This window comes from Bos indicus, chromosome 2, assembly GCF_029378745.1.
Source record: "Bos indicus isolate NIAB-ARS_2022 breed Sahiwal x Tharparkar chromosome 2, NIAB-ARS_B.indTharparkar_mat_pri_1.0, whole genome shotgun sequence".
NCBI classification, from domain to species: domain Eukaryota; kingdom Metazoa; phylum Chordata; class Mammalia; order Artiodactyla; family Bovidae; genus Bos; species Bos indicus.
Genome location: NC_091761.1, coordinates 934,745 through 947,658, shown reverse-complemented (window position 1 = coordinate 947,658; position 12,914 = coordinate 934,745). Strand labels below are relative to the sequence as shown.

Sequence of the window (12,914 nt, the reverse complement as noted above, 5' to 3'; positions counted from 1 at the left end):
CACTGGGCTGGAGGAAGCACAAGCTGGAATCAAGATTGCCAAGAGAAATATCAATCACCTCAGATATGCAGATGACACCACCCTTATGGCAGAAAGTGAAGAGGAACTAAAAAGCCTCTTGATGAAAGTGAAAGAGGAGAGTGAAAAAGTTGGCTTAAAGCTCAACGCTGATTCAGAAAAAGAAGATCGTGGCATCTGGGCCCATCACTTTATGGGAAATAGATGGAGTAACAGTGGAAACAGTGTCAGACTTTATTTTTTTGGGCTCCAAAATCACTGCAGATGGTGACTGCAGCCATGAAATTAAAAGACGCTTAGTTCTTGGAAGGAAAGTTATGACCAACCTAGATAGCATATTCAAAAGCAGAGACATTACGTTGCCAACAAAGGTCCGTCTAGTCAAGGCTATGGTTTTTCCAGTGGTCATGTATGGATGTGAGAGTTGGACTGTGAAGAAAGCTGAGCGCCGAAGAATTGATGCTTTTGAACTGGGGTGTTGGAGAAGACCCTTGAGAGTCCCTTGGACTGCAAGGAGATCCAACCAGTCCATTCTGAAGGAGATCAGCCCTGGGATTTCTTTAGAAGGAATGATGCTAAAGCTGAAACTCCAGTACTTTGACCACCTCATGTGAAGAGCTGACTCAGTGGAACAGACCCTGATGCTGGGAGGGATTGGGGGCAGGAGGAAAAGGGGAGGACAGAGGATGAGATGGCTGGATGGCATCACTGACTCGATGGACATAAGTTTGAGTGAACTCCGGGAGTTGGTGATGGACAGGGAGGCCCGGCGTGCCGTGATTCATGGGGTCACAAAGAGTCGGATATGACTGAGCGACTGAAATGAACTGAACTGATGCTGAGATGATTACTTTATCATACATTAAACCACTGCAGAGAAAAGTGGACCTCTTTGGGGGCTCTCTATTCTATTTCATGCATGACAGACATCTTTTTTCCCAGTGCCACATTCTTTTCATCTCTATTTCTATATAATTCTAGCAACCTCATTCCATTAACAAAAATAGAACTGTTTTTAAAATATATATATATGTACCTATATATTGTTATATTTGGTTTTTCCAAATTAGTTTTAGTTTTCTTATTTTAAAAAAAATCTTTTATTGGGATCCTGATTTGAAAGCACTCTTTCAATTCAGAATGCCATTTCACACACTTCTTTGGGAAACATCTCCTGAAGACTCAGAGTAATGAACATTTCTGGTTAGGAGACCTAATTATCAAAGTCCATAAGAATAGTTCTTTGGAAATTAATGAGGAAAGGCATTTTAATATATGCACCTTAAATATGCAAAGATCACATAGCTGGGTTGTTTATTTGCCTGATCATTTTTCAGGAAACAGAGAGGCTGGGCTCTGAAAGGCTGAAGCAGTGATTCCCCAATGATAGCACCACTCATGTAATCCAAGCTTTTCAGGGTCATCCGAAATGAAAAGTGATATTAAACCACATGTAATACTAAGAATATGTTTGCATTAGAAAAATACAAATGCATTTTCAAAGGTTGACATGTTGGAAAATGCTTTTGTATTTTTTAAGCTATAGAATCTTAAAGCCTAAGTGACTTTAAATTAACTACATCTATCACAGATACATTTCTCTACAAGTATTTGTAGCTCTGTCTGGAACATAGCAGCATACCAATATATCAATGAGTTAGAAACTTGGATTCTATTTCACTTCTATTTTATCTCTGTTTATTAACAATTTCTTCAAAGGTAAAATAATATAAATAGGTTCACTAAAGGATATGTGTTAATATAGTAGTCTTCAACCTTTTTAGCACCAAGGACCGGTTTCACAGAAGACAATTTTTCAATGGACGGGGGTGGGCGGTGGGGTGGAGAATGATTGGTCAGGCAGTAATGGGAGTTGACAGGCAGGATGGTGGTGCAGGTGGTGATGCAAGTTATGGGGAGCAATGGGGTGCAGCATATGAAGCTTCGCTTGCTCACTCACTGCATACTTCACGCTATGCAGCCAGGTTCCTAACAGGCCAAGGACTGCTACCAGTCTGTGGCATGGGGGTTGGGGATCCTGTAATGTATTTAATAACTGTCTCACAAAATCATTTTCAAAAGAGAAAGACCCCATTTGTGGTGGCTGGTAGCTTTCATGTTCCCAATCCTGTCTTTTCCCTTTTGTCCCATATCTGGACAACCTCATAAAAAGGAGAGCTTATAATGTTAGGCCCCAGCATACTCAGTCCCTTGGCACTAAACTTTCAAAGTATGCAAACTCTAGCCTGAGCATGGGACTCCCTACCTGGCTTACCTCCTAACTGTAATAAAAACTCAAAGCCCTGAATTGTTCCTGTTCTACTCCAGATCAAACCAGAGCCATTTTCCTTGAATGATACATTTACTATTGACTGTTGTGAGTAACAAATCCTTTTCATACCCACTGGAGCCCAGGTGTCATTTGTCCCAACCTCCATAACTTCCTGAGGCAGGGGACTGCCTAGCATCCAGTAGGAGATGGCAAATAAAACACCAATAAAAGAAAGAAAACACCAACTGACAGTTTTGCTCACTGATATCTCAGAATCACTTGCCAAGGAGCTGGATGATTCCAATGTCTAGGAAGTCCTCCAGAGAAAGACCAGGAGAGTAATAGCATCATGTTTGTAATCTTGAATAAGTTAGAATTTGAAATATACTAAAGCAAATGTCTAAGAGAAGGTTAATAATTCACACAACTAAATCTGAAGGGATAAAATTAAGCCCAGAAATGCAATACTAAAGACCTAACTTCAGTAACTTTTATTATTTTAACAAAAACATTTAAAATGAAAACTTTTCTTATACCTAAACTACACATTAAAAACCAAAACACAGAATCCCAGTTCTCACCCAAATGGCACTCCAAGGGCACCAAGAGGAGTCACCAGGACCGTGGGGACCGCTGTGTAAGCCAGGAAGTTTCCGATCTGGCCAACAGCCACTGTCAAGAGAATCACAAGGACGTCACGGCAATTACAAAACTCTCTTTGAGCAACATCCCAGAGTTGAATTCTGCAAGACTGTGCTCTGAAAGGGCTTCTTTTCCATTCCAGGCGAGGAAGGCTATATGGGACACTGTTTGCATGTTTAAGAGTCCTGAGGGCAGAGGACAGCAGGCCCAGAAGTATCTATCACTGCCCTAATTAGTCAAGGGAGTAGCTTCAACTTGCTATGAAAATTCCCGACTTAACCAACAGTGATTGACAGTGGATGCAATAAAAGTGTATTTCCACTTTCTTCTTAACATATCCCTGTTTTAAGACAGATCATATAGAGCTTCCATGGCCCTTCAAGCGGCCTGGGATACATTCCAGTGACATACTGCTGGCACGTCCGGTGGAAACACTATTGCCTGCACAGGACTGTGTCTGAGGCTGCATCAAGATAAAGCTCAAACATGAGCTCTTCAATAAAGCAACATCTGCCAGAAAATTTATTGCCTAAATACAACATGTGACAAATAGACCTCAAGATACATCTGAAATATCTAACAAAATTTTTCTTTACATATTTAATGTTCTGAAGTCTAACTTTATATAACACATGACCTCTGTTAAGGCTGAGTGAAGAAACTCTCTTTTGTAAACCAATGACACTGAGCAAAAGTTCACCAGATGCCCACAGACAAACCACAGATGAGGAAGCAAGAGGTGCTTTAATTTCTTCAGACCCAGGGCAATCTGACCTGGATAAAATTCAGGGCTAATTTCAGGCAGCAGGAACCTCTACCCTCTCCCTCCATTGCTCCCCACCCTCTTGGTCCTCATTCCAAAGAACAAGCTAAGCTCAACCCACAACCTCCACCCAGCCCTGCCAGACAAATGACTGATCTTACAAAAGACCAAGCTTTTCACCAAAAAGAGTACTTACTTGCAATTGTTCCTGCCCACCATACAATGTCTGTTAAGTAGGAGGTACCTGTAAAGAGTGAGATAAACGTGTCAGGAAGGTATGAAGCGAGAGGCTTACAAGCTACATCCTGAAAAGAGGAAGTCAATCCAAACAAAATCTTTATAAACTGTAGGGTTTTTTGGCTCAACATGTCACCTAGAGACAAATATTCTTTGGAGTAACATTTTATATGTTGATTTCAAATGAGATTTGATCTTCAAAGTACAATTCTCTCATGCATTGACAGAAACCCATGTATATGATAATTTTACTAGCATAGGGTTTAACGACTTGCTACTTAAACAGGTTACTCAATGTTCATAATGTAGAAGTTCTGTGACATGGCTCTTTTTGAAACCATGTGAAAATGGCTGAAACAGACCCTTACACTCACTCAACGACTGACACTGTACACAGTGTTTCTCTTTTACTTCCTGAGATTACCCTCCTATGTTCCCACGCATATGCCAGGGCAGGCAGAGATGGGAGCAGCTGTCCAGGCCCTTGTCACATCCAGCCCTCCTTTTGTCCTTCTTCAGGTAGGTCAAAATGCTCCTAGTCCAAGAGGCTTTTTTCAGTTCCGATTAAAATACCTAATTCTATTCGGATGTTTTAATTTTCAGTAATTTGGTATAATGAACATAGGAAGCCAACCTGTTTCACTGAGAAGCAGAGCTCCAGGTATTTAAAAAGTACCTTTAAAAAATGAGATCAATAAGTAATGATAAAGTAGAAGGAATGGTCTAGTTCAAATAGCACCATTTGGCAACATCACAGTAAAAACTTATTCAGGCAAGAACCATCGATGGATAATAAATGCGTGAATGAAAGCTTGTTGAGGGATAGGATTGTCACATAGTCTCCATGGATCACCTCCACCAGTTTTATAATCACAAGAGATAAAGTTATCTTTGGGCTTCCCAGGTGGCACCAGTGGTAAAGAACTTGCTTGCCAATGCAGGAGACATAAGAGATGTGGGTTTGATCCCTGGGTCGGGAAGATCCCCTGGAGAAGGGAATGGCAACCCACTCCAGCACTCTTGCCTGGAGAATCCCATGGACAGAGGAGCCTGACAGGCTACAGTCCGTAGGCTCGTAAGAGTCAGACATGACTGAAGCAACCTGCGCACACAGCATGCAAGACTCTGATGAACATCACCTTAACCTAATGGTCAAAGTCAAGTTTAACATAATCAGCAGCAGGACTAGCCACACTGTGTCCTCCTGTAGGTGTACCAAGAAGGGTACAACATTATGTCTTCAGAGCTCCTACCAGAGTGCATCACCTGATCTGATCACAAGGAAATTGTGAAGTGGTCCATATATCAGTTGGCCTGGACTCTTTGAAATCGGCAATGTCATGAAAGACAACTGTTTCAGATGACAGGAAATTAAAAGAGATGTGACTAAACACAACACATGATGTTAGATGGAAAAAAGGCTGCTATAGAGGACAGTGTGGGGTAACTGGCAAAACCAGCTGGACTGCTGTAGATAGCAGAGTAACAAAACCTCTTCACTTACTACATGAGAATGTGACTTATGGTCTGCTTTTTGAGGGCTAATAGGATGAAAATGACCCCTGATGGGCAAGTGGCACCTAACTGGAGGTGCATGCACACCTTCAGGAGATTATCACTTAAGCTCCCCCTTAGCACAATACCTCTGGGAACAGGCACAGCTCTTTGAGGGTCTGGGAGTTCTGCATCTACAACTTTATACTGGGGGGCATGAGGCTTATAAGGATGGGCAGTTGAGCACCGCCTGCTGCAGTTCTGCCTCTAAGCCTTGAAACTGCACCCTTAAAGAGCACCCTATAGCTCTGCCTCTGCTATCAGGCTCCAAAACAGAGGGCCTGACACTGGCTCCTGTCCCATATCCTTCTGAATGTGCTTGATGTGAATGTGGCCCATGGTGTCCTACATGTCTGAAAATATAGCTGAGCCTAAGAATGCCCTGCAGTGAACACTGCAGAACAACTATCAACTATTAATACAGAATCCTGGTTGAATTTCCCAAAAGTGCTGTGGCTATTTTAGAGCCTGTCCTTACTTACATGTGAAATCTTAAAGAAAGAAAGAGAAAAAGACAGAATTGTCAAAGCAATCCTGAAGAAAAAAAACTAAGCCGTAGGCACAATCCTCCTAGACCTCAGACAATACTGCAAAGCTACAGTAACTAGGACAGTGTGGTACTGGCACAAACACAGACAGATCGATGAAAGAGGACCGAGTCCAGACATAAACCTACAGACTCAGGGTCAATCAACCTTCAACTAAAGAGGCAAGAATATACCATGAAAAAAGACATTCTCTTCAGCAAATTGTGCTTGGAAAGCTGGACAGCCTCACATAAATCAATCAAAGTAAAACACTCCCTCACATCATATACAAAAAATAAACTCAAAATGGCTTAAAGAGATTTCCCTGGTGGTCCAGTGGTTAAGACTGTGCTTTCAACACAGGCAGTGTGGGTTCAATCCCTGGTCAGAGAAATAGGATCCCACATGCTGTGTGGCATGACCAAAATTAAAAAAAAAAAAAAAAAAAAAAGCCTTAATATAAGGCATGACACCATAAAACTCCTGAAAGAGAACACAGACAAAACATTCTCTGATATAAATCGTAAAAATAGTTTCTTGGCTCAGGCTCCCAAGGTAAAAGAAATAAACAAACTGTACTGAATCCAACTTAAAAACTTTTGCACAGCAAAGGAAACCATCAACAAAACAAAAAGACAACCTATGGAATGGGAGAAAATATTTGCAAATGATACAACCAAAAAAAGACTGATATCCAAAATATACAGCTTATACAACTCAATATCAAAAACAACCTAATGAAAAAATGGGCAGAAAATCTAAATAGACAAGTCTCCAAAGAAGACATACAGATGGCTAACATGCACATGAAAAGATGCTCAACATCACTAATTATTAGAAAAATTCAAGTCAAAACCACAATGAAGTATGGCCTCAAACCAGTCAGAATGGTTATCATCAAAAAGTCTATAAACAATAAATGCTAGAAAGGATGTGGAGAAAAGAGAACTCTCCTACACTGTTGGTGGGAATGTAAATTGGTACAGCCATTATGGAAAACGGTATGGCAATTCCTTAAAGAACTAAAAATAGAGCTATCATATGATCCAGCAATCCTATTCTTAGTTATATACTGGGAAAGATGTAAACTCTAATCTGAAAAGATACATTCACCCCAGCGTTCACAACAGCACTGTTTACAATAGCCAAGACATGAAAGCAACCTAAGTATCCATCAACAGATGAACGGATAAAGATGTGCAGTGTATGGGAATACATGTGTTTGTGTCTGGAATATTACTCAGCCATTAAAAAGAATGAAATATTGCCATTTGCAGCAACACATGGGCCTAGAGATTATCATACTAAGTGAAGTAAGTCAGATAGAGAAAGATAAACAATTATCTTATATATCACTTATATGTGGAATCTAAAAATAATACAAATGAATCTATAAACAAAACAGAAACAGACACACAGACATAGAAAACAAACTGATGGTTACCAAAGAGGAAAGGGAGGGGCAGATAAACAAGGAGTATGGGATTAACAGACAGACAGTACTATATATAAAACAGATAAACAACAAGAATTTACTGTGTAACAGAGAATAATATTCAGTATCTTGTAATAACCTTATGTACTTATAAGTATATATAATAATCTTATTATGTAATATAATGTAAAATAATCTGAAAAATACAATATATATATAAAACTGAACCACTTTGCTGAATACTTGAAATTAATATAATATTATAAATCAATTACATTAGGATTTTTAAAAATATTAACAAAATCAAACTCATATATACAAAAAGATTGGTGGTGGCCATAGGCAAGGGGTGGAGGAAATGGATGAAGGGGTCAAAAGGTACAAAATTCCAGCCATAAAATAAATAAGTCCTAGGGACACACTGTATAGCATGGTGACTACAGTTGATAATACTATATTGTATATGAATGTTGCTAAGAGTAGATATTTGGAGAAGGCAATGGCAACCCACTCCAGTGTTCTTGCCTGGAGAATCCTAGGGACGGCGGAGCCTGGTGGGCTGCCGTCTATGGGGTCACACAGAGTCGGACACGACTGAAGCGACTTAGCAGCAGCAGCAGCAGCAGCAGCAAGAGTAGGTCTTAAAGAGTCTTATCACAGGGGAAAATTGTTACCATGTGTGGTGATAAATGTTAACTAGATTTATTGTGGTGATCATTTCACAATGTATACATATATCAAGTAATTACACAGTACAACTGAAACTAATGTTATACATCAATTTTATTTTGATGTTTTTTTAAAAAAGAATACTATGCACCCTCTTAAAATAAAAAAACTTTTTTGTGAATCACTGTTGTACACGTGTAACTAATATTGTACATCAACTATACTTCAATAAAAATGCAATTTAAAAAACAGTCATTCATCTGCATTTACCTCATTAAAGGAAGACTATCAGTTCACCAGGTGACATACATACATACATGCATGCATGCTCAGGTGCTTCAGTCGAGTCTGCTGCTTGGTGACGCCATGGACTGCAGCCCGCCAGGCTCCTCTGTCCATGGGATCCTCCAGGCAAAAATGCTGGAGTGAGTTACCATGCCCTCCTCCAGGGAACCTTCCCAACTCAGGTATTGAACCCGCATTTCCTGTAATTCCTGCACTGCAGGCAGATTCTTTCCCTGCTGAGCCATCAGGGAAGCTCACACACATACATATATAAAATTAAAAATAACAACGACAACAACAAATTTAGGGTCTCTCCTGGTGGTTCAGTGGCTAAAGACTCCACATTCCCAGTGCAGGAGGTCCAGGTTCAATCCCTGGTCGGAGAACTAAGAGCCCATGTGCCATGAGGTACAGTCAGAAACAAAACCCAAAAAACACCACGTGACGCAACCAAGCATTCCCATGCCACAGCCAAAGACCCTGCATGCCCCACAGAGACTGAAGACGCCACGGGCTGCAACTAAGACTTGGCACAGCCTAAATAAATAAATAAATATTTTTATATGCTGTTTATTTAAAAATGAAAAGTCATAAAGCCCACTTTCAAATACAGTGTATGAGGAGCCTCATGGATAGTTCCCTAGCAAAACAACCATAATTGGTAAATAAAGCAGTAAAAATAAAATAAAGTCTCTGGAAATTGTCCCAAGAGGATACAGCAAATGAAGAAACATTTTTTTCAAGAAAATCAACAAAATCTCAGTAAGAACAGTGAGTCTTTAGCACATGAGCCAAGACCCACTTCTCTCCCTGCTGCAGCTCAGCTGGACAGACATGCCACTCCAGGCTGGTGTGACCAAAAGAGAGGGCTCCTTCCCCTCTCAGCTCTCAGTCACCAGAAGAGCAGGCCTCCAGCACTTCCAATCCCTTCCAACTTCAAGTTGAAGAGATTAAATATCTGGTTAATCCATCCAAGGGTTGGAGGCTCACTTCCTTCACTCAGTCCCTACTTTTAGGGTACAGACTCTACCCTAGGCATGGCAGGTCCTAATCATCCTGTCCCAAGCATGAAGATAAATGTAGGGTGAATATCCTATATCTGGAGAGGCAAGAAGAGAAGATCAGAGGCTACTACCCCCATCCACTAACTGTTCTCAACAAGTAAATCTGCCTGAATTTAATAGGATATGGTTGTAAAGCAATCTATGCACTGCAGCATTGTCAAAAACAGTAGAGCAACTAGCCAGCAATTAGTAGATCTGGGTGTAGTACCCAATGAGGCAGACAACAAAGAAATCAGGGTAAGAGACGATCGAAGATTGCCAGTTGCCAGTTGGATGACCACTGTCATCCCAGGGTAAAGGTGCACATATCCAAGGCTATCCCCTCTGAGGAGTGACATCAGAGACTTCACATTGCAGGGGAATGATAAATGGATAAATATACTTTATCAAGGTACTCTAAGTCACTAACAAATAAACAAACAATAGGTTGGAGGTGGGGGTAGGAGAATATGCATCTAGAGTTGCTACCACATATTACTTAAAATCAACAAAAATATTGTATCGGTATCAACAAAAATATCATGAGGTAACAACAACAAAAACCATTTCAAAAATGGGGAAAAGATTGGAATAGATGTTTCTCCAGAGAAGATATACAAATAGCCAATAAGCACATATAGAGATGCCCAAAATCACTAATCTTTAGGGAAATGCAAATTGTAACAATGATGAGATACCACCTACACCCATTAGAAAGGCTACTATCAAAACAAACAAACAAAAATCCAGAAAAACAGCAAGTGTTGGTAAAGATACAGAGAAATTCAAAGAAACCCTTGCTGATTGCTGGTGAGAATGGAAAATTGTGTACTTGCTGTGGATAACAGAATGGCAGTTCCTCAGAAAGTTAAATATAGACTTAGCATATGATCCAGCAATCCCCCTTCTGGGTATATATCCATAAAAACTGAAAGCACAAATTTGAACAAGTATGTGCACACTTATGTTCTTAGTAGCATTATTCACAATAGCCAAAAAGCCATTAGAATCCACATGTCTATCAATGGATGAATAGATAAATTGATAAAATATAATGTATATATTCCCTTTTGTTATGCATGAAACAGCAAGCAGTACAAAATCTACTGTATCAGTGCTTTAGTAGTATTTGTCTTTGTTGCACTAACTATAAATGTTCTGGAAAAGAACTATTGAAACGATGATTATTACCTGATTGGTAATAATAAAAAAAATAATTTTTAACTGAAAAAAATTATAAGATGCACCAAACAAACAAGAAAACATGCAGTATATTACAAATATCATTTAAAGGGGGGAATGCAAGCAACAAAATTGCCCGTGAGAGCATCCAGATTTTAGATATAACAAAAACTTCAAACCAGTTATTTAAAATATGTTCAAATAACTAAAGGAAATCATGCTTAAAGAAGTAAAGATATGATGACAACTCATCATCAAATAGAGTATCAATAGACATAAATTGGGCTTCCCTGATGGCTCAGAGGTTAAAGCGTCTGCCTGCAATGCGGGAGACCTGGGTTCGATCCCTGGGTCGGGAAGACTCCCCTGGAGAAGGAAATGGCAACCCACTCCAGTATTCTTGCCCGGAGAATCCCATGGACGGAGGAGCCTGGTGGGCTACAGTCCATGGGGTCACAAAGAGTCGGACACGACTGAGACTTCACTTTCAGACATAAATTATTTTAAAAAAATGAAAAGCCAACTGTAAATTCTGGGGTTGAAAGGTAAAATGACTAGAATGAAAAAATCAATAGCAGATTTTAACCTCCTGGCAGAAGAAAGAATCAGTGAACTTGAAGACATATTGATAAAGATTATTCATTCTGGAAAACATTAACAGAGAACAAAAACTAAAGAGAGAGAGGTACAAATAAAAATTAACAGTACCTCAGAGAAATGTGGGACATCATTAAGAATATCAATAGATATAATGTAATTATCAGAGGAAAAGAAAGTATCAGAAAAAATATTCAAGGAAAAATAGCTGAAACTTACCAAATGTGATTAAAAAAAAAAAAATCTACACATCCAGGAAGCTCAAAAAACTCCAATGAGACAAACACAAAGATATCCACACCCAGTCACATGATGGTAAAACGCTCAAAGACAAAATTGTGAAAGAAGCAAGAGAAAAACAACTGACAACAAGGGAATTCCAATAAGATTAACAACTGACTTCTCAGCAAAATAGTGGAGGCCAGAAAGCAGTGGAATAATACAGTCAAAGTTCTTAAAGGAGAAATCTTACATCCAGCAAAACTATCTTTCAAATATGAAGGCAAAACAAAAACATTCTCAGATAAGTAAAACTGAAGAGAACTGAGAACAAACAGAGCTTACAATAAACATTAAATGAAGTTCTTCAGGTGAAAGCAAGTAAATTCAGACGGTACTTTGAATACATACACATATACACACACACACTCCAGGAATGACAGAGGTAACTGCGTCATTATAAAAGTCAGTGGAAGTGAAAATATATTGTCCTTTCTCATCTTGCTGCTGCTGCTGCTGCTAAGTCACTTCAGTCGTGTCCAACTCTGTGCAACCCCATAGACAGCAGCCCACTAGGCTCCCCCGTCCCTGGGGTTCTCCAGGCAAGAATACTGGAGTGAGTTGCCATTTCCTTCTCCAATGCATGAAAGTGAAAAGTGAAAGTGAAGTCCCTCAGTCGTGTCCGACTCTTAGCGACCCCATGGACAGCAGCCTACCAGGCTCCTCCGCCCATGGGATTTTCCAGGCAAGAGTACTGGAGTGGGGTGCCATTGCTTTCTCATCTTAGATGATTTGAAAAGGTACTGAATGTATATTATTGTATTGTCGGATCAATAACATACAGCATTAAACATTATATAGTATACATTATAAATACACACATATATAACATATAGTAATAAATTTGATAAGGGCAGCACAAAGGATATGTGTGTGAGCAAAGTTTTACCAAGCAAGAACATGATAACTTGATGGTAACTTGATCCACAGGAACAAATGAAGAAGATAAGAAATGGTAAATAAGAAAGTAACATAACAAGGACTTCTCTGTGGACCAGTGGCTAAGACTCCACATTTCCAATGCAGGAGGCCTGGGGTTGACCCCTGGTCTGGGGGCCTCCCTGGTGGCTCACACAGTAAAGAGTCTGCCTCCAGTGCAGGAGACCTGGGTTTGATCCCTGGGTTAGGAAGATCCCCTGGAGAAGGAAATGGCAACCCACTATGGTATTCTTGCCTGGAAAATCCCATGAATGGAGGAGCCTGGCAGGCTACAGTCCATGGGGTCAAAAAAGAGTCGGACACAACTGAGTGACTTCACTTTTTTTCAGTGCTACAATTAAGAGTTTGCATGCCACAGCTAAAATCCAGCATGCCACAAAGAAGACTGAAGATCCTAGGTGCTGCAACTAAGACCAAGCACAGCCAAATAATTTCTTTAAAAAGAAACATAACAGACACTATAAATCTGTAT

General features: G+C 39.9%; 1 protein-coding gene across 1 annotated transcript in view; it reads right to left on the bottom strand.

Moving 5' to 3' along the window:
* The window catches only part of NIPA1 (NIPA magnesium transporter 1), a 50,078-nt gene that overhangs the window by 24,520 nt on the left and 12,644 nt on the right, over positions 1–12,914 (bottom strand). Inside the window, exons 2-3 of the mRNA XM_019968692.2 lie at positions 3,892–3,939; positions 2,872–2,962 (exon numbers count right to left, since the gene is read on the bottom strand). Of these exons, the coding sequence (XP_019824251.1) occupies positions 2,872–2,962; positions 3,892–3,939 (139 nt within the window). The remainder of the gene's footprint in view (positions 1–2,871; positions 2,963–3,891; positions 3,940–12,914) is intronic.